Raw genomic sequence first — 22,563 nt, forward strand, 5'->3', positions numbered from 1 at the left:
GCCCTGGTGAAAAGTAGTGCACTATGTAGGGAATAGGGTGCCATTGGGCCCTGGTCTAAAGTAGTGCACTATGTAGGGAATAGGGTACCATAGGGCCCTGGTCTAAAGTAGTGCACTATATAGGGAATAGTGTGCCATTTGGGACTTATATTTAATCTATAAACCCCAGACACAGAGAACAGTCAGAGACCAGACACAGAGAACAGTCAGAGACCAGGCACAGAGAACAGTCAGAGACACAGAGAACAGTCAGAGACACAGAGAACAGTCAGAGACACAGAGAACAGTCAGAGACACAGAGAACAGTCAGAGACCAGACACAGAGAACAGAGACCAGACACAGAGAACAGTCAGAGACCAGACACAGAGAACAGTCAGAGACCAGACACAGAGAACAGTCAGAGACACAGAGAACAGTCAGAGACCAGGCACAGAGAACAGTCAGAGACCAGGCACAGAGAACAGTCAGAGACACAGAGAACAGTCAGAGACCAGACACAGAGAACAGTCAGAGACCAGACACAGAGAACAGTCAGACACAGAGAACAGTCAGAGACCAGACACAGAGAACAGTCAGAGACCAGACACAGAGAACAGTCAGAGACCAGACACTGAGAACAGTCAGACACAGAGAACAGTCAGAGACCAGACACAGAGAACAGTCAGAGACCAGACACAGAGAACAGTCAGAGACCAGACACTGAGAACAGTCAGAGACCAGACACAGAGAACAGTCAGAGACACAGAGAACAGTCAGAGACCAGACACAGAGAACATATGGATATCATCAGCAGTTTGGTTGTTGTGTTTGAATATTGAAGTGATAACCTCATCTGTTGACCTCACGTTGTCATGGTGTTGACCTGCAGGTGACCCGGAGGCTCTGAAGAAGAAGAGTTTCACCATGAAGGAAGGAGTGGACTACAGAGTGAAGATACACTTTAAGGTGAGAACATCTGTCACGACTCAGCATTTGACCTAGATGCAGATACAGGAGTCGGATGGTTCGGGTCTCAGAATATTTATTATAACATAGGGACAGTTTAAATGGCAGGTCGAGGGCAGGCAGAGGTTCGTAAGTCCAAGACAGAGTCAATCAGGGACAGAACGGCAGGCAGAGGTTCGTAAGTCCAAGACAGAGTCAATCAGGGCCAGAACGGCAGGCAGAGGTTCGTAAGTCCAAGACAGAGTCAATCAGGGACAGAACGGCAGGCAGAGGTTCGTAAGTCCAAGACAGAGTCAATCAGGGCCAGAACGGCAGGCAGAGGTTCGTAAGTCCAAGACAGAGTCAATCAGGGACAGAACGGCAGGCAGAGGTTCGTAAGTCCAAGACAGAGTCAATCAGGGACAGAACGGCAGGCAGGCTCAGGGCCAGAACGGCAGGCAGGCTCAGGGCCGGGACAGGCAGAAAGGTTGGAACCGGGAAGACTAGAAAACTAGAACTTGAACAGGAGAAACAGGAAACACGCTGATAAGACCTGACAAAACAAGACGAACTGGCAACAGACAACCAGAAAACCAGGTATAAATACACTGGGGATAATGGAGTGAAATAGGAGACACCTGGTGGGTTGGGGGGATAAGCACAAGACTGGTGAAACAGATCAGGGATCAATCTCCTCTTCACCTTTCTGTTCTGCTGTTTGGTTCTGTTCTGCTCTGTTTGGTTCTGTTCTTCTCTGCTCTGTTTGGTTCTGTTCTTCTCTGCTCTGTTTGGTTCTGTTCTTCTCTGCTCTGTTTGGTTCTGTTCTTCTCTGCTCTGTTTGGTTCTGTTATGTTCTGCTCTCTTCTCTTCTCTTTTTATTTTTTATTTATTTCACCTTTATTTAACCAGGTAGGCTAGTTGAGAACACCTTTATTTAACCAGGTAGGCCAGTTGAGAACACCTTTATTTAACCAGGTAGGCCAGTTGAGAGCACCTTTATTTAACCAGGTAGGCCAGTTGAGAACAAGTTCTCATTTACAACTGCGACTTGGTCAAGATAAAGCATAGCAGTGTGACATAAACGAGGAGGCAAAATAATTACAATTTAGCAAATGAACACTGGAGTGATAGATGTGCAGATGATGATGTGCAAGTAGAAATACTGGGATGCAAAAGAGGAAGTAGATAAATAACAATATGGGGATGAGGTAGTTGGGTGTGCTATTTACAGATGGGCTGTGTACAGGTGCAGTGATCGGTAAGCTGCTCTGACAGCTTATGCGTAAAGTTAGAGAGGGAGATATAAGTCTCCAGCTTCAGTGATTTTTGCAATTCCTTCCAGTCATTGGCAGCAGAGACCTGGAAGGAAAGGCACCAAAGGAGGTGTTGACTTTGGGGATGACCAGTGGGGCTTTGGTGACCAAACGGATGGCACTGTGATAGACTACACCCAGTTTGCTGAGTAGGGTGTTGGAGGCTATTTTGTAAATGACATCGTCGAAGTCAAGGATCGATAGGATAGTCAGTTTTACGAGGGTATGAGGAGACGCATACAAAGCTCTCCCTCGCCCTCCATTTGGCAAACTTGACCATAATTCTATCCTTCTGATTCCTGCTTACAATCAAAAATTGAAGCAGGAAGCAGCAGTGACTAGATCAATAAAAAAGTGGTCAGATGAAGCAGTTGCTAAGCTACTGGACTGTTATGCTATCACAGACTGGAATATGTTCCAGGATTCCTCTGATGGCATTGAGAAGTACACCACATCAGACATTGGCTTCATCAATAAGTGCATCGATGACGTCGTCCCCACAGTGACCGTATGTACATACCCCAACCAGAAGCCATGGATTACAGGCAACATCCGCACTGAGTTAAAGGCGAAAGCTCGTGCTTTCAAGAAGCAGGACTAACCCGGAAGCTATGGATTACAGGCAACATCCGCACTGAGTTAAAGGCGAAAGCTGGCGCTTTCAAGAAGCAGGACTAACCCGGAAGCTATGGATTACAGGCAACATCCGCACTGAGTTAAAGGCGAAAGCTGGCGCTTTCAAGAAGCAGGACTAACCCGGAAGCTATGGATTACAGGCAACATCCGCACTGAGTTAAAGGCGAAAGCTGGCGCTTTCAAGAAGCAGGACTAACCCGGAAGCTATGGATTACAGGCAACATCCGCACTGAGTTAAAGGCGAAAGCTGGCGCTTTCAAGAAGCAGGACTAACCCGGAAGCTATGGATTACAGGCAACATCCGCACTGAGTTAAAGGCGAAAGCTGGCGCTTTCAAGAAGCAGGACTAACCCGGAAGCTATGGATTACAGGCAACATCCACACTGAGTTAAAGGCGAAAGCTGGCGCTTTCAAGAAGCAGGACTAACCCGGAAGCTATGGATTACAGGCAACATCCGCACTGAGTTAAAGGCGAAAGCTGGCGCTTTCAAGAAGCAGGACTAACCCGGAAGCTATGGATTACAGGCAACATCCGCACTGAGTTAAAGGCGAAAGCTGGCGCTTTCAAGAAGCAGGACTAACCCGGAAGCTATGGATTACAGGCAACATCCGCACTGAGTTAAAGGCGAAAGCTGGCGCTTTCAAGAAGCAGGACTAACCCGGAAGCTATGGATTACAGGCAACATCCGCACTGAGTTAAAGGCGAAAGCTGGCGCTTTCAAGAAGCAGGACTAACCCGGAAGCTATGGATTACAGGCAACATCCGCACTGAGTTAAAGGCGAAAGCTGGCGCTTTCAAGAAGCAGGACTAACCCGGAAGCTATGGATTACAGGCAACATCCGCACTGAGTTAAAGGCGAAAGCTGGCGCTTTCAAGAAGCAGGACTCTAACCCGGAAGCTATGGATTACAGGCAACATCCGCACTGAGTTAAAGGCGGAAAGCTGGCGCTTTCAAGAAGCAGGACTCTAACCCGGAAGTTTATAATATATCCCACAAAGCCCTCTGACGAACCATCAAACAGGCAACGCTTCAATACAGGACTGAGATCGAGTCGTACTACACCGGTTCTGACGCTCGTCGGATGTGGCAGAGCCTGCAAACCATTACAGACTACAAAGGGGAAGCACAGCTGAGAACTGCCCAGTGACACGAGCCTACCTACCAGATGAGCTAAACTACTTCTATGCTCGCTTCGAGGCAAATAACACTGAAAAATATGCATGAGAGCACCAGCTGTTCTGGAAGACTGTGTGATCAAGCTCTCCTCAGCCGATGTGAGGTAAGACCTTTAAACAGGTCAACATTCGCAAGGCCGCAGGGCCAGACGGATTACCAGGACGTGTACTGCGAGCATGTGCTGACCAACTGGCAGGTGTCTTCACTGACATTTTCAACTTGTCCCTGACTTAGTCTGTAATACCAACATGTTTTAAGCAGACCACCATAGTCCCTGTTCCCAAGAACACTAAGGTAACCTGCCTAAATGACTACCGACCCGTAGCACTCACATCTGCAGCCATGGAGTGCTTTAAAAGGCTGGTCATGGCTCACATCAACACCATTATCCCAGAAACCCTAGACCCACTCCACTTTGCATACCCGCCCTAACAGATCTACAGATGATGCAATCTCTATTGCACTCCACACTGCCCTTTCCCACCTGGACAAAAGGAACACCAATGAAAATGCTATTCATTGACTACAGCTCAGTGTTCAACACCATAGTGCCCCCAAAGCTCATCAATAAGCTAAGGACCCTTGGACTAAACACCTCCCTTTGCAACTGGATCCTGGACTTCCTGACGGGCCACCCCCAGGTGATGAGGGTAGGTAACAACACATCTGCCATGCTGATCCTCACCACAGGGGCCCCTCAGGGGTGTGTGCTCAGTCCCCTAATGTACTCCCTGTTCACTCATGACTGCACAGCCAGGCACGACTCCAATACATCATCAAGTTTTCCGATGGCAAAACAGTGGTAGGCCTGATCACCGACAACGACGAGACAGCCTAAAAGGGAGGTCAGAGACCTGGCCGTGTGGTGCCAGGACAACAACCTCTTCCTCAATGTGATCAAGACAAAGGAGATGATTGTGGACTACAGGACAACGAGGACCGAGCACGCCCCCATTCTCATCGATGGGGCTGTAGTGGAGCAAGTCAAGAGCTTCAAGTTCCTTGGTGTCCACGTCACCAGCAAACTAACATAGTCCAAGCATGCCAAGACAGTCCTGAAGAGGGCACGACAAAACCTATTCCCCCTCAAGAGACTGAAAAAAATTGGCATGGGTCCTCAGATCCTCAAAAGGTTCTACACCTGCACCATCGAGAGCATCCTAACTGTTTGTATCACCGCCTGGTATGGAATTCTGCTCGGCCTCCGACCGCAAGGCACTACAGAGGGTAGTGCGAACGGCCCAGTACATCACTTGGGTCAAGCTTCCTGCCATCCAGGACCTCTATACCAGGCGGTGTCAGGCTACGGCATGTCTGCTCGTCTATAAAGGTACAAAAGGGCTTTTTAAATGCCAACAGGAAACCTTCTCTGGAGATGGTTTAGAAGCACCATTGAACAGGCAGCGGGACTGACTTCCATCACTAGGCCACCAAAACAACTGTTAGGGATTTTTTGCCTCAAATGGCACCCTATTCCATATATAGTGCACTACTTTAGACCAGGGCCTATAGGGCTAAGGGCACTACTTTAGACCAGGGCCTATAGGCCTGAGGGCACTACTTTAGACCAGGACCTATAGGACTAAGGGCACTACTTTAGACCAGGGCCTATAGGGTTAAGGGCACTACTTTAGACCACTACTTTAGACCGGGACCTATAGGGCTGAGGGCGCTACTTTAGACCAGGGTCTATAGGACTAAGGGCACTACTTTAGACCAGGACCTATAGGGCTGAGGGCACTACTTTAGACCGGGACCTATAGGACTAAGGGCACTACTTTAGACCAGGACCTATAGGACTAAGGGCACTACTTTAGACCAGGACCTATAGGGCTGAGGGCACTACTTTAGACCAGGACCTATAGGGCTGAGGGCACTACTTCAGACCAGGGCCTATAGGACTAAGAGCACTACTTTAGACCCGGGTCTATAGGACTAAGGGCACTACTTTAGACCAGGACCTATAGGGCTGAGGGCGCTACTTTAGACCAGGGCCTATAGGACTAAGGGCACTACTTTAGACCAGGGTCTATAGGGCTAAGGGCCCTGGTCAAACATTGTGCACTGAATAGGGAGTAGGGTGTCATGTAAAGTTGCCTCTTGATGAGACTTCATATACGATAACTCTCCTCTCCTTTCCTTTCCTTTCCCTCCTCTCCTCTCCTCTCCTCTCCTCTCCTCTCCTCTCCCCTCCTCCAATCTCTCCTCTCCTCTCCCCTCCTCCAATCTCTCCTCTCCTCTCATCTCCTCTCCTCCAATCTCTCCTCTCCCCTCCTCTAATCTCTCCTCTCCTCCAATCTCTCCTCTCCCCTCCTCTAATCTCTCCCCTCCTCCAATCTCTCCTCTCCCCTCCTCTAATCTCTCCCCTCCTCCAATCTCTCCTCTCCCCTCCTCTCCTCTCCTCTCCCCTCCTCCAATCTCTCCTCTCCTCTCCTCTCCTCTCCTCTCCTCTCCTCTCCTCTCCTCTCCTCTCCTCTCCTCTCCTCTCCTCTCCTCTCCTCTCCAATCTCCTCTCCTCTCCTCTCCTCTCCTCTCCTCTCCTCTTCTCTCCCCTCCTCCTCTCATCTCCTCCATATAAGTTCATACTGTGTTTAAATGCATTTCAGATTTCCAGTCCCAATGAATTTACTTTGTTTATTTATTGCTCCTGATAACTCCCCTCCCCTCCCCTCCCTTCCCCTCCGTTCCTCCTCTCCTCTCCCCTTCCCTCCCCTCCCCTCCTCTCCTCTCCAGGTTAACAGGGATATTGTGTCTGGGCTGAAGTACGTCCATCTGACCTACAGGAAAGGAATCAGAGGTAAGGAGGACCCCATTTTGTGCCGAGCTGTGGATACGCTGTGCTGTTTAGGCCCGTAGATCGTGTCAGTTTCTGATACATACACCTAAACCCTGGCTAGCAAGGGTGCAACTGAGCTGCCATTTTATGTGTTGTCATCGACACAAGACATCACAGTTTCCACACGTACACCTAATTCCGGGTTAACAGCGATGCAACTGAGCCGCCATTTTGTGTGTTGTCCATCGACACAAGATGTCAGTTTCCCCCACATTCACCTAAACCTGACTACCAACGGTTCAACTGAGCCACCATTTGGTATGTTGTCACTGACATAAATTGTCACAGTTTCCCCCACATTCACCTAAAACCTGGCTAGCAAGTGTGCAACTGAGCGTCCATTTTGTGTCGTGCAGTGGACAAGGCGATGTACATGGTGGGCAGCTACGGGCCGCGGGTGGAGGAGCACGAGTTCATGACCCCGGTGGAGGAGGCGCCCAAAGGCATGATTGTCAGAGGCAGCTACCACATCAAGTCCCACTTCACTGACGACGACAAGACCGACCACCTCTCATGGGAGTGGAACCTGGGGATCAAGAAGGACTGGGACGAATAGAGAGGAGCCTCATTTCTCTCTCCCTCCTTCCCTCTCCCTGTGTCTCCACCTCTCCCTTTCCCCTTCCTTCCTTCCTTCCTTCCTTCCTTCCTTCCTTCCTTCCTTCCTTCCTTCCTTCCTTCCTTCCTTCTTACCCCTTCTCTCTCCCGTCTCCCCCACTTTCATCCCTCCTTCCTCCATCAAGAAGGACTGGGATGGATAGAGACCTCATCCTTCCCTCCATGCTTCCCTCTCCCTGTGTCTCCCCTCTCCCTCCTTCTCTCCCTCTTCATTTAGAAGGACTGGGATGGATAGAGACCCCATCCTTCTCTCCATGCTTCCCTCTCCCTGTGTCTCCCCTCTCCCTCTTCATTTAGAAGGACTGGGATGGATAGAGACCCCATCCTTCTCTCCATGCTTCCCTCTCCCTGTGTCTCCCCTCTCCCTCTTCATTTAGAAGGACTGGGATGGATAGAGACCCCATCCTTCTCTCCATGCTTCCCTCTCCCTGTGTCTCCCCTCTCCCTCTTCATTTAGAAGGACTGGGATGGATAGAGACCTCATCCTTCTCTCCCTCTTCATTTAGAAGGACTGTCTCTCCCTCTTTCTTCCTCCCCCCTCCTCTCCCCCCTCCCTCCAAGGCCCACCTGTATAATAGTAAAAGACAGAGGCCGGTATGAAAGGTGTAAACAGGAAGTTAGGTTAGGCACGGTCTAGAACGGGACAGAGAGGATGTTGTCATAAACCAAACCAGTATCACATCATAGTAGACAACCGAACATCGTGGGCTACAACCCAAAATGGCCCCCTATTCCCTATATAGTGCACTACACGCAGGGCTCTGGTTAAAAGTAGTGCACTATGTAGGGAATAGGGGGCCATTTTGGGAGGCAGGGGGTGTGAGCTGTAGGTGGAGATCCACTTGTCTATTTGTGATGTAATCTGATGCTCTCTACTACAGTGTGTTAACTGAAGGGGATCAAATGTAGTTAAACCCGTGGGACTCACTCATACAGTGAAGTTGGAGTATGGATATGTATTTACACCCCATAGTGGGAGAGGCACATTCTAGAAGGTTATTCTAAAGTGTTCTATTCAGAAAATTGCCAGTTCAACAAGGTTTCAAGGAGCAGCCCTTTGTAATGTTAGTTATCAGTTAGAATGTTTGACAACAGTGTGTCTCATACTCCTCAAGAAGTTACCATCTTCTAAGTCCTACATCTAGAATGACCATCTTCTAAGTTCTAGTTCTAGAATGACCATCTTCTAAGTCCTATATCTAGAATGACCATCTTCTAAGTCCTACATCTAGAATGACCATCTTCTAAGTTCTAGTTCTAGAATGACCATCTTCTAAGTTCTAGTTCTAGAATGACCATATTCTAAGTTCTAGTTCTAGAATGACCATCTTCTAAATTCTAGTTCTAGAATGACCATCTTCTAAGTTCTACATCTAGAATGACCATCTTCTAAGTTCTACATCTATAATTACCATCTTCTAAGTCCTACGTCTAGAATGACCATCTTCTAAGTTATAGTTATAGAAATATCATCTTCTAAGTTCTACATCTAGAATGACCATCTTCTAAGTCCTACATCTAGAATTACCATCTTCTAAGTGCTACATCTAGAATGACCATCTTCTAAGTTCTACATCTAGAATTACTATCTTCTAAGTTCTACATCTAGAATGACCATCTTCTAAGTTCTACATCTAGAATGACCATCTTCTAAGTCCTACATCTAGAATGACCATCTTCTAAGTTATAGTTCTAGAATGACCATCTTCTAAGTCCTACATCTAGAATGACCATCTTCTAAGTCCTACATCTAGAATGACCATCTTCTAAGTTCTACATCTAGAATGACCATCTTCTAAGTTATAGTTCTAGAATGACCATCTTCTAAGTCCTACATCTAGAATGACCATCTTCTAAGTTCTACATCTAGAATGACTATCTTCTAAGTTATAGTTCTAGAATGACCATCTTCTAAGTCCTACATCTAGAATCTAATTTCTGTTACTGTGTCTTTCAGTTGCCTTCTGTCTCTGTTATACTTGACACACCTGAGCTGTTATTGGATTCATGTAAAACAACATGGTTTCACGCTGTCTGGAGGAGTTTTACCATGGTAACATATCAACAGACAACTGTTGTTTTCTCAGGTTTGCCCTTATAGTTGCTCTATTTTTTCAATGCTGCTTGAATGTCATTTCCCCAATGTCTGCCTCTTTGCCTATTGAGAGAGTTGCTCTTTAAAAGATAACGCCATTCACCATGTATCAACCATCTCCCATTAAACATCATGTAAACATCCTGAGGAAGCCTGTTGTCTGGCTATGATGAAGAAAATGTGATTGTGATGTGTACAATATGCTCTGTAGTAGTCGCTACAGAATACAGCCCAACAGAAGTAGCCTACACAGTGTCTTTACCTCTCTGTTAGGTAGTGACCCTGAGACATATCTATACAGTACAGTAGAGGGTCAACTGGGTTGGAGGTTCCTTAATGGGCGCCACTGTTAGCACCCAAAGTATCATGACATGATTATTCCAGTCAGAATGTAAATTAGAATGTTACGATGGTGATTGGTTAGCCTGGGTATATCAGTATGCTTGGACCATCATGTCACTCCTAGCTACTTCCTGGCATCCAAACATGACAATGAATGGAATGGTGGCACAACACTGATCTGGGAGCAGCAGGTTAGACACTGATCTGGGAGCAGCAGGTTAGACACTGATCTGGGAGCAGCAGGTTAGACACTGATCTGTGAGCAGCAGGTTAGCGTTTGGTACCAACACAGAGGTTAGACACTGATCTGGGAGCAGCAGGTTAGACACTGATCTGGGAGCAGCAGGTTAGACACTGATCTGGGAGCAGCAGGTTAGACACTGATCTGGGAGCAGTAGGTTAGACACTGATCTGGGAGCAGTAGGTTAGACACTGATCTGGGAGCTGCAGGTTAGACACTGATCTGGGAGCAGCAGGTTAGCGTTTGGTGCCAGTGGTTAGTTTGCTGAAGTGTAGTGTATATCTGTTGCTCGGGGTCACTGTCCCCCTTTAACACCAAGCATGAGGCCTAAAGGCAGCGATGGACTCGGGTAACGAACTAATGAAACAGAAGAGAACTCCGTTCTATCTACGACGTGACCCGTTTTGTCCTGTCATGGAAACTCAGTGGATGAAGTCTTCGAGATTTGATCGATGCTGCCCCCCCCCCCCCCCCCCAAAAAAAACGTCAAAACGTCCTTGTCACTATTGTGTAAAGTCTTATGGTGTTGTAAGTGTTGTTGATGATGATGATGATGATGTTGATGATGATGATGATGATGTTGATGATGATGATGATGATGATATTGATGATGATGATATTGATGATCATGATATTGATGATGATATTGATGATGCCATTCAAAACGGTGGCGAACCCAGAAGTAACTGTAACGTGGGCTTGTTGAGTGTTGCATGGTTTCACATCTCTTCTTTCTTTAAAGACTGTTTTACTGTCACGTTGTGATTTTGAAAAGAAAAAAAACCAACCTGCAGATTGAAATGGGTTGCCAAGGATACCGCAGATATTTACAGGGATTTAGATCAAAAATACCTTTGTTATTACTACTGTGGCTGTGTTCCAAATGGACTCTAATTCCCTTTATAGTGTGTTGACTTGGACCCATAGAGAGTCATTCTATTCCCCTTTATAGAGTGTTGACTTGGACCCATAGAGAGTCATTCTATTCCCTTTATAATGTGTTAACCTGGACCCATAGAGAGTCATTCTGTTCCCTTTATAGAGGGTTAACCTGGACCCATAGAGAGTCATTCTATTCCCCTTTATAGAGTGTTAACTTGGACCCATAGAGAGTCATTCTATTCCCCTTTATAGAGTGTTAACTTGGACCCATAGAGAGTCATTCTATTCCCCTTTATAGTGTGTTGACTTGGACCCATAGAGAGTCATTCTATTCCCCTTTATAGAGTGTTAACTTGGACCCATAGAGAGTCATTCTATTCCCCTTTATAGTGTGTTGACTTGGACCCATAGAGAGTCATTCTATTCCCCTTTATAGAGTGTTAACTTGGACCCATAGAGAGTCATTCTATTCCCCTTTATAGTGTGTTGACTTGGACCCATAGAGAGTCATTCTATTCCCCTTTATAGAGTGTTAACTTGGACCCATAGAGAGTCATTCTATTCCCCTTTATAGAGTGTTAACTTGGACCCATAGAGAGTCATTCTATTCCCCTTTATAGTGTGTTGACTTGGACCCATAGAGAGTCATTCTATTCCCCTTTATAGAGTGTTAACTTGGACCCATAGAGAGTCATTCTATTCCCCTTTATAGTGTGTTGACTTGGACCCATAGAGAGTCATTCTATTCCCCTTTATAGAGTGTTAACTTGGACCCATAGAGAGTCATTATATTCCCCTTTATAGAGTGTTAACCTGGACCCATAGAGAGTCATTCTATTAACCTGGACCCATAGTCATTCTGTTCCCTTTATAGAGTGTTAACCTGGACCCATAGAGAGTCATTCACAGGGTGATTAACAGGACAAACACAATGCTAGATTCAGATATATACACATGATTAGGTGTCTGGTCTATTCAGGGCTCTGGTTAAAAGTAGTGGACTATATAGGGAATAGGGCTGCAGTATAAAGTAGTGCACTATATAGGGAATAGGGCTGTAGTATAAAGTAGTGCACTATATAGGGAATAGGGCTGTAGTATAAAGTAGTGCACTATATAGGGAATAGGGCTGTAGTATAAAGTAGTGCACTATATAGGGAATAGGGCTGTAGTATAAAGTAGTGCACTATATAGGGAATAGGACTGTAGTATAAAGTAGTGCACTATATAGGGAATAGGGCTGTAGTATAAAGTAGTGCACTATATAGGGAATAGGACTCTGTTCTAAAGGAGTACACTATATAGGGAACATGGCTCTGGTCTAAAGTAGTGCACTATATAGGGAATAAGGGGCCATATTGGACACAAGCCTGGGCCTGTGTGTAAAGTAGTGCACTATATAGTGAATAAGGGGCCATATTGGACACAAGCCTGGGCCTGTGTGTAAAGGTAGTGCACTATATAGGGAATAAGGGGCCATATTGGACACAAGCCTGGGCCTGTGTGTAAAGGTAGTGCACTATATAGGGAATAAGGGGCCATATTGGACACAAGCCTGGGCCTGTGTGTAAAGTACTTCTGCATTCTAAAGTGTTGGTATTCCAGCATCTTGTATCTTTTAATAAAGGTGATTTAATCAGCCACTTCCTGTCTGTCTGAACATGTGGACTCAACATCATTCCAAATAAGGCACTCGAATAAGCGGACGATAGGTGAAGGTACACTCTATATATACACCCTTTCAAATTTAGCGGATTTGGCTATTTCAGCCACACCCGTTGCTGACATGTGTATGAAATCGAGCACACAGCCATGAAATCTCCGTAGACACTCGGCAGTACCGTTCTGTGAGCTTGTGTGGCCTACCACATCGCGGTTGAGTCGTTATTGCTCCTAGGCGTTTCCCACTTCACAATAACAGCACTTACAGTTGACCCGGGCAGCTCTAGAAGGGCAGTAGTTTGACAAACTGACTTGTTGGAAAGGTGGCATCCTATGACGGTGCCACGTTGAAAGTCACTGAAGTCTTCAATAAGGCCATTCTACTGCCAATGTTTGTCTGTGGAGATTGCATGACTGTCTGCTCGATTTTATACACCTGTCAGCAACAGGTGTGGCTGAATTATTCGATTCCACTGATTTGAAGGCGTGTCCACATACTGCTGGTTATATGGTGTATTCCCCTGGTACATTACTCAGGTCTCACCAGTCCATTTATGCTGCTCTGGCGCCATCCTGTGGACTTCTGGGAACACAACTTCAACTCCGTTACATTCAATGAATCACACAAAGAGCCACTGGGCTGGAGCATGATGCAGTCTGAATCAGGTACTTATATGGATATCTGTTAAAAGTTAAAAATCTCAGTTAAAATCAGGGTTTTTAACAGAACACAGGTCATTACAAGTAAAAACATTCCTCAATTAGGTTTTATTTATTCATCTAATAAAAGAAGTGATAGACAGTATAGATAACCTGGTATCAACAGTGTTCAGGTTGGAAGACAGTACAGATATAAACTGGTATCAACAGTGTTCAGGTTGGAAGACAGTACAGATATAACCTGGTATCAACAGTGTTCAGGTTGGAAGACAGTACAGATATGAACTGGTATCAACAGTGTTCAGGTTGGAAGACAGTACAGATATAACCTGGTATCAACAGTGTTCAGGTTGGAAGACAGTACAGATATAACCTGGTATCAACAGTGTTCAGGTTGGAAGACAGTACAGATATAAACTGGTATCAACAGTGTTCAGGTTGGAAGACAGTACAGATATGAACTGGTATCAACAGTGTTCAGGTTGGAAGACAGTACAGATATAACCTGGTATCAACAGTGTTCAGGTTGGAAGACAGTACAGATATAAACTGGTATCAACAGTGTTCAGGTTGGAAGACAGTACAGATATAACCTGGTATCAACAGTGTTCAGGTTGGTGTTCAGGTTGGAAGACAGTACAGATATAAACTGGTATCAACAGTGTTCAGGTTGGGAGACAGTACAGATATAAACTGGTATCAACAGTGTTCAGGTTGGAAGACAGTACAGATATAACCTGGTATCAACAGTGTTCAGGTTGGAAGACAGTACAGATATAACCTGGTATCAACAGTGTTCAGGTTGGAAGACAGTACAGATATAAACTGGTATAAACAGTGTTCAGGTTGGAAGACAGTACAGATATAACCTGGTATCAACAGTGTTCAGGTTGGAAGACAGTACAGATATAACCTGGTATCAACAGTGTTCAGGTTGGTGTTCAGGTTGGAAGACAGTACAGATATAACCTGGTATCAACAGTGTTCAGGTTGGAAGACAGTACAGATATAACCTGGTATCAACAGTGTTCAGGTTGGTGTTCAGGTTGGAAGACAGTACAGATATAACCTGGTATCAACAGTGTTCAGGTTGGAAGACAGTACAGATATAACCTGGTATCAACAGTGTTCAGGTTGGAAGACAGTACAGATATAACCTGGTATAAACAGTGTTCAGGTTGGAAGACAGTACAGATATAACCTGGTATCAACAGTGTTCAGGTTGGAAGACAGTACAGATATAAACTGGTATCAACAGTGTTCAGGTTGGAAGACAGTACAGAGATAAACTGGTATCAACAGTGTTCAGGTTGGTGTTCAGGTTGGAAGACAGTACAGATATACAGTGCCTTGCGAAAGTATTCGGCCCCCTTGAACTTTGCGACCTTTTGCCACATTTCAGGCTTCAAACATAAAGATATAAAACTGTATTTTTTTGTGAAGAATCAACAACAAGGGGGACACAATCATGAAGTGGAACGACATTTATTGGATATTTCAAACTTTTTTAACAAATCAAAAACTGAAAAATTGGGCCACATTCTTATCGGCAGACAACAGCCTTGGTGTCTCAAATGACTGCCTCGCCTGGTTCACCAACTACTTCTTAGACAGAGTTCAGTGTGTCAAATTGGAGGGCCTGTTGTCCGGACCTTTGGCAGTCTCTATGGAGGTACCACAGAGTTCAATTCTCGGGCTGACTCTTTTCTCTGTATACATCAATGATGTCGCTCTTGCTGCTGGTGATTCTCTTATCCACCTCTACGTAGACGACACCATTCTGTATACTTCGGGCCCCTTCCCTGGACACTGTGTTAACTAACCTCCTTCAATGCCACACAACTCTCCTTCCGTGGCCTCCAACTGCTCTTAAATGCAAGTAAGACTAAATGCATGCGCTTCAACCGATCGCTGCCCGCACCCGCCAACCCGCCGACTAGCATCACTACTCTGGACGGTTCTGACTTAGAATATGTGGACAACTACAAATGCCTAGGAGTCTGGTCCGTGTGGAAGTTGCAGCGATGAGACAAGACTATAACTACCAATTGGAAACCATGAAATTGGGGAGAAAAAACCAACAAGATCAATGATTTGTAAATGAAACCCGTTTTAACAACTCAGTGTGGTGATTCATTATATTAATGAATGACTCTAGTTGACAATGTCTGTCAACTTCAATGGTGTTTATTCATGAATATATACAATCATATGTTTGACACACTAGAAAAATATTCTACATTGTTGCTCCAGTGTGTCTTACTGAACATGACCCTGATTAGAGTGATACATCATGTGTTTGACACAGGGACCACCTGACACAGTGACACTGAGGTATCATCATGAACCCTAAACCCTGGATAGAGGGGCTCAGTGAACGTGGAGGTGAATGTGTGCAGGTGGGTCAGTGTGTCAGAGGAGGCTCTATAGAAGGACAGAGTGCCGTCTGGCCAGTCCAGATACACTCCTACTCTGTGGGAGCTGGAGGAGGGGACGTCTATGGTAGTGTCATTATTATTGTGACAGGCAATATAACTGTAGTCAGAGCAGTCCAGACTCCAAGACTTGTCATTGTATCCAAGACCACAGTCCTCAACCCTTCCTCTCCTGTTGATTCCTTTATATGTCACTCCTATATCAGCCCTTCTCCCACTCCACTCTACCTCCCAGTAACAGCGCCCAGTCAGACCCTCTCTACACAGCACCTGTTCATAGTCCTCAAATCTCTTTGGGTGATCAGGATACGGCTGCTCCTCTGTCCTCCATGTCACCTTTCTGTTCTCCTCAGACAGAGAGAGGAGTCTGTTTACTGTGTTTGGGTCCAGTGTGAGATCACAGACATCTGATGGATGAAACCAGACACAATATTAGAAATCATCATCATTCACATTAGAACGTTAACTCACTTTTTACTAATTCATTTAATGTAGATGTTTCTAGGTATCAAAAGGAGAAGTTAAGGTAACTTGAGACTTGTTGAATGATCATATGTTATACTGTATGGTAATATAAAACACACTAATTCACATTAATTAACCAAGTAAGTAATGATGGTGTCAAATCAATTATTTTTAAACTTTGGTGTCCCTGATTTCTGCTTCTGTAGAACTACAGCTGATATTTAATATGACCAAGTAAGTAATGATGGTGGTCTTTGACTTTGACTTAACTTGAATTAAGACTTATTCTTAGTCCTATTCTTCACCTGTCAACACTCACATTTTCTAAGCCCAGGTTTCATTCTGTTCTCTCCACCATGTTCCACACTGTAGCGGTGAGCAGAAGAACAGACAGTCATTGAGGGATACACCTGAACACACACACACACACACACACACACACACACACACACACACACACACACACACACACACACACACACACACACACACACACACAACTTTGTCCAAGTGGTGGTAAGAATGTTTGTCTTAACTAGCCTGATAAGTCAAACATGTCTGATATGAACATTGACATAAACCCTCTACATACTTGAGTTTCTCCAGTCTGCAGTGTGGTTCCTCCAGTCCAGCAGAGAGCAGTCTGACTCCTGAGTCTCCTGGGTGATTGTAGCTCAGGTCCAGCTCTCTCAGGTGTGAGGGGTTTGACCTCAGAGCTGAGACCAGAGAAGCACAGCCTTCCTCTGTGACTAGACAACCTGACAGCCTGCAAAGAGTCAAATCATATTAAAATCACACTGATATTCTTTGGTGGTGACAATAGCTGCAGTAAATAAAAAAATATTCGTAACTTATTTTGTACATAATGTTTCTAAAAACTTTCAAGGAGAGAGACTCTAACCCAGAAGAACCATCAAACAGGCAAAGCTTCAATACAGGACTAAGATCGAGTCGTACTACATCGGTTCTGACGCTCGTCGGATGTGGCAGGGCTTGCAAACCATTACAGACTACAAAGGGAAGCACAGCTGAGAACTGCCCAGTGACACGAGCCTACCAGATGAGCTTAACTACTTCTATGCTCGCTTCGAGGCAAATAACACTGAAATATGCATGAGAGCACCAGCTGTTCTGGAAGACTGTGTGATCACGTTCTCCTCAGCCGATGTGAGTAAGACCTTTAAACAGGTCAACATTCACAAGGCCGCAGGGCCAGACGGATTACCAGGACGTGTACTGCGAGCATGTGCTGACCAACTGTTAGGTGTCTTCACTGACATTTTCAACCTCTCCCTGTCCGAGTCTGTAATAGCAACATGTTTTAAGCAGACCACCATAGTCCCTGTGCCCAAGAACACTACGGTAAACTGCCTAAATGACTACAGACCCGTAGCACTCACGTCTGTAGCCATGGAGTGCTTTAAAAGGCTGGTAATGGCTCACATCAACAGCATTATGCCAGAAACCCTAGACTCACTCCACTTTGCATACCGGCCTAACAGATCCACAGATCATGCAATCTCTATTGCACTCCACACTGCCTTTTCCCACCTGGACAAAAGGAACATCAATGAAAATGCTATTCATTGACTACAGCTCAACGTTCAACACCATAGTGCCCTCAAAGCTCATCAATAAGCTAAGGACCCTGGGACTAAACACCTCCCTCTGCAACTGGATCCTGGACTTCCTGACGGGCCACCCCCAGGTGGTAAGGGTAGGTAACAACACATCTGCCATGCTGATCCTCACCACAGGGGCCCCTCAGGGGTGTGTGCTCAGTCCCCTAATGTACTCCCTGTTCACTCATGGCTGCACGGCCAGGCACGACTCCAACACATCATCAAGTTTGCCGATGGCAAAACAGTGGTAGGCCTGATCACCGACAACGATGAGACAGCCTATAGGGAGGAGGTCAGAGACCTGGCCGTGTGGTTCCAGGACAACAACCTCTCCCTCAATGTGATCAACACAAAGGAGATGATTGTGGACTACAGGAAAACGAGGACCGAGCACGCCCCCATTCTCATCGACGGGTCTGTAGTGGAGCAGGTTGAGAGCTTCAAGTTCCTTGGTGTCCACATCACCAGCAAACTAACATAGTCCAAGCATACCAAGACAGTTGTGAAGAGGGCACGACAAAACCAATTCCCCCTCAAGAGACTGAAAAGATTTGGCATGGGTCCTCAGATCTTCAAAAGGTTCTACACCTGCACCATCGAGAGCATCCTGACTGTTTGTATCACTGCCTGGTACGGCAACTGCTCGGCCTCCGACCGCAAGGCACTACACAGGGTAGTGCGAGTGGCCCAATACACCACTGGGGCCAAGCTTACTTGGTGTCCACACCATTCATTAAAAATCTCCTACAATGTGATTTTCTGGATTTTTTTTTCTCATTTTGTCTGTCATAGTTGAAGTGTACCTATGATGAAAATTACAGGCCTCTCTCATCTTTTTAAGTGGGAGAACTTGCACAATTGGTGGCTGACTAAATACTTTTTTGCCCCACTATATGTATGAATAGCCTCAAATAAAAGGTGACATTCTGTACTGTCACCTAATATGAAACATTATATCTCAAATCCAAAATGCTGGAGCATGGCAACACATTTAAAACTGTAAGCTTCACTGTCCAAACACATATGGTGTGGACTATGTGTGTCTGGTAAACACATGTGGATCTGGTGAACAGTTATCACTTGTTGACCAACTACAGGAATACTGACCTCAGAGTCTCCAGTTTACAGTGGCGATTCCCCAGTCCAGCAGAGAGCAGCTTCACTCCTGAATCCTTCAGGTCATTGTTACTCAGATCCAGCTCTCTCAGGTGTGAGGGGTTTGACCTCAGAGCTGAGACCAGAGAAGCACAGCCTTCCTCTGCGACTAGACAGCCTGACAGCCTGCAAAGAGTCAAATCATATTAAAATCACACTGCTATTCTTTGGTGGTGAAAATAGTGGCAGTATATATTTTCACAAAGTTCAGATATACCAGTGTCCTGAAACCTGCCATATTTATTCATAAATGAATGTATCATTATTATAAACTACAAATTATAATTTCATAGTATTATCATTGCATAGTATTATCATTGCATAGTATTATCATTGCATAGTATTGCATAGTATTGCTTGTATTGCTTATCATTGCATAGTATTATCATTGCATAGTATTATCATTGCATAGTATTATCATTGCATAGTATTATCATTGCAGAGTATTATCATTGCATAGTGTTGCTTGTAGATAGAAACATGTAAAGTACAAATATTATAGTAGACTGACCAGACCAGTTTAAAAAGCAGTATCAGTCAAAAGACAGACAGTGAGGTATCAGATTTAGATTGTATTGAGTATACAGTCCACACCATATCTATTTTGACAGTGAAGCTAACATTTTAAATGTGGCTCTGTACTCTAACATTTTGGAATTGGAATCAAATGTTTCAAATCTTTTTATTTTAGGATATTTTAATACATATCTGTTTCCCGTTTTGAAATGACAGCACTTTATGTATCAAGTCCGCCCATTTGAAGAAGTCATAAGTATTCTGATCAGTTCACTCAAAGTATATTAAAGTAGTCAAAATAATAGTATTTGGTCCCATATTCCTTGAACACAATGCAATGACTACATCAAGCTTGTGACTTAAACTCGTTGGCTGCATTTGCAGTTTGTTTTGGGTTATGTTTTGCCCAATATTTAAATGGCGGGTGATGACTGGAGTAATTGTCTTTATAAGTGAGTAGATAACATGTTTCTAAACACTACTAAATTAATCCTGATGATGCCATGATTAAGAAAAACCATTAATGAATCATGAATAATAATGAGTGAGTAAGTTAGAGGCTACAACAAAACATGCTAACCTCTCACCATTACCAATAGCAGGAGAGGTGGTGTGGACTATGGTGTGGACTATGTGTGTCTGGTAAACACATGTGGATCTGGTGAAGAGTTATAATTTGTTGACCAACTACAGGAATACTGACCTCAGAGTCTCCAGTTTACAGTGGGGATTCCCGAGTCCAGCAGAGAGCAGCTTCACTCCTGAATCCTTCAGGTCATTGTTACTCAGATCCAGCTCTCTCAGGTGTGAGGGGTTTGACTTCAGAGCTAAGACCAGAGAAGCACAGCCTTCCTCTGTGACTACACAACCTGACAGCCTGACAAAGAGATCATCATGACTTCACAAACACACTGTTATAATCCAAGTAGCATTCGAACGTGTTTGTTTTTGTCCAGTATAAATATTCTGTTTTTTTTGTCTATTTTTGTATATATTTATTTTTCCTTTTTCAAATTATATATCCCTTCCTGCAACCCGCCTCACCCCATTACCTTTAGCTGCTTTAAGCTCGGATAATACCTGCTAGTCTGCACAGCGCGATATCAACCCAGAGCATATCGGACTGATTTTCTCCACTAGATCACCGGATTCCTGCAGCAAGATCTAGACCATTACACCGGATCATCACCGCTAGCTAGCTGCTACCGGGAGGCTCTGCCCCGAAGCTAATGAGCTTAGCCCATCTCCCGGCTAGCCGATAAAGTACACCAGCTAACTCTTGGGCTACAATACCTCTTTTGCCAATTGGTCTGGACCCTTTATTGTCGACATGAGCCCCGCCAATCCATCACGACTGGTCTGCCGATGTAATTGTCCAATTGTTTTCAACATGTTTTTCCGTTGTGATGCCGCAGAAGAGCCATCTGCTTGTCCCGACCCGCTAGCTTTCTGAACACCGTGTCTCCCGACCCACTAGCTTTCTGAACATCGTGTCTCCCGGCCCGCTAGCTTTCTGAACGCCGTGTCTCCCGGCCCGCTAGCTTTCTGAACACCGTGTCTCCCGACCCGCTAGCTTTCTGAACACCGTGTCTCCCGACCCGCTAGCTTTCTGAACGCTGTGTCTCCCGACCCCCTCAGTCCCCAGCTGTGCCCTGGACACCATATGTGAATTGATATCCCCCCATCTATCTTCAGAGTTCGTACCGGCCGTCCTACAATCTAAGATAGATGCCCTCAATCTCACACAAATGATCAAGGAACCTACCAGGTACAAGCCTAAATTGGCAAACATGGGCACCCTCATAGATATCATCCTGACCAACTAGCCCTCTAAATACACCTCTGGTGTCTTCAACCAGGATCTCAGCGATCACTGCCTCATTGCCTGCATCCGTAATGGGTCAGCGGTCAAACAACCTCCACACATCACTGTCAAATGCTCCCTAAAACACTTCAGCGATCAAGCCTTTCTAATTGACCTGGCCGGCGTATCCTGGAATGATATTGACCTCATCCCGTCACTAGAGGATGCCTGGTTGTTCTTTAAAAGTGTTTTCCTCACCATCTTAAATAAACATGCCCCATTCAAAAAAAATGAACTAAGAACAGATATAGCCCTTGATTCACTCCAGACCTGACTGCCCTTGACCAGCACTAGCATCGAATAGACCCCGTGATATGCAACTTTTCAGAAAAGTTAGGAACCAATATACACAGTCAGTTAGGAAAGCAAAGGCTTTTTCAAACATACATTTTCATCCTGTAGCACTAACTCCCAAAATATTTGGGACACTGTAAAGTCAATGGAGAATAAGAGCACCTCCTCCCAGCTGCCCACTGCACTGAGGCTAGGAATCACTGTCACCACCGATAAATCTACGATAATCGAGAAGTTAAACAAGCATTTCTCTACGGCTGGCCTTGTTTTCCACCTGGCTACCCCTACCCCGGCCAACAGCACTGCACCCCCCACAGCACCTTGCCCAAGCCCCCCCCCCCAGCTTCTCCTTCACCAAAATCCAGATAGTTGATGTTCTGAAAGAGCTGCAAAATCCGGACCCCTACAAATCAGCTGGGCTAGACAATCTGGACCATCTCTTTCTAAAATGATCCGCCGCAATTGTTGCAACCCTTATTACTAGTCTGTTCAACCTCTCCTTCGTATCGTCTGAGATTCCTAAAGATTGGAAAGCTGCCGGGGTCATCCCCCTATTCAAAGGGGGTGACACTCTAGACCCAATGTTACGCTCGTCGATGGAAGGATCCGACCAAGGTGCAGCGCGGTATGCGTACATCTTACTTTATTCAATGAACACCAAAAAAACAACAAATACAAACAAAATGAAAAGTTTAGTAAACGGCACCAAAACAAAATCCCACAAACTACTGGGAAACTGGGAAAAAGCTGTCTAAGTATGATCCCCAATCAGAGACAACGATAGACAGCTGCCTCTGATTGGGAACCATACCAGGCCAACAAAGAAA

General features: G+C 45.3%; 3 protein-coding genes across 8 annotated transcripts in view; 1 reads left to right on the forward strand and 2 right to left on the reverse strand.

The window, feature by feature from the left end:
* Positions 1-8,113, forward strand: part of LOC118937852 (rho GDP-dissociation inhibitor 2-like) — a 44,288-nt gene extending 36,175 nt beyond the window's left edge. For 3 of the 6 annotated variants that reach the window (XM_036939626.1, XM_036939625.1, XM_036939624.1), the window contains 3 exons: positions 870-946; positions 6,786-6,849; positions 7,245-8,113. In XM_036939626.1, coding sequence (XP_036795521.1) covers positions 870-946; positions 6,786-6,849; positions 7,245-7,444 — 341 coding nt within the window. In that variant the 3' untranslated portion in view covers positions 7,445-8,113. The remainder of the gene's footprint in view (positions 1-869; positions 947-6,785; positions 6,850-7,244) is intronic. The other 3 variants (XR_005035269.1, XR_005035268.1, XR_005035270.1) reach the window with 3 other exon arrangements.
* The window catches only part of LOC110539068 (NLR family CARD domain-containing protein 3), a 1,005,455-nt gene that overhangs the window by 971,857 nt on the left and 11,035 nt on the right, over positions 1-22,563 (reverse strand). The window lies entirely within an intron of this gene.
* LOC118937873 (stonustoxin subunit beta-like) lies at positions 15,258-20,627 on the reverse strand. Its single transcript, XM_036939647.1, has 5 exons — positions 20,623-20,627; positions 20,282-20,476; positions 16,878-17,051; positions 16,605-16,651; positions 15,258-16,227 (listed from the first exon to the last, which is right to left on the reverse strand). The coding sequence occupies exons 1-5, from the start codon at positions 20,625-20,627 to the stop codon at positions 15,677-15,679; spliced, it is 972 nt and encodes a 323-aa protein (XP_036795542.1). The 3' UTR covers positions 15,258-15,676.

The sequence above is a fragment of the Oncorhynchus mykiss genome, chromosome 12, assembly GCF_013265735.2.
Source record: "Oncorhynchus mykiss isolate Arlee chromosome 12, USDA_OmykA_1.1, whole genome shotgun sequence".
NCBI lineage: Eukaryota > Metazoa > Chordata > Actinopteri > Salmoniformes > Salmonidae > Oncorhynchus > Oncorhynchus mykiss.

Coding starts and splice junctions, on each gene's coding strand:
- LOC118937873 (XM_036939647.1), bottom strand. Junction 17,052..20,281: donor TGTAAACTGGAGACTCTGAG/GTCAGTATTCCT, acceptor GACTCTTTGCAG/GCTGTCAGGTTGTCTAGTCA. Junction 16,652..16,877: donor TGCAGACTGGAGAAACTCAA/GTATGTAGAGGG, acceptor TCACCGCTACAG/TGTGGAACATGGTGGAGAGA.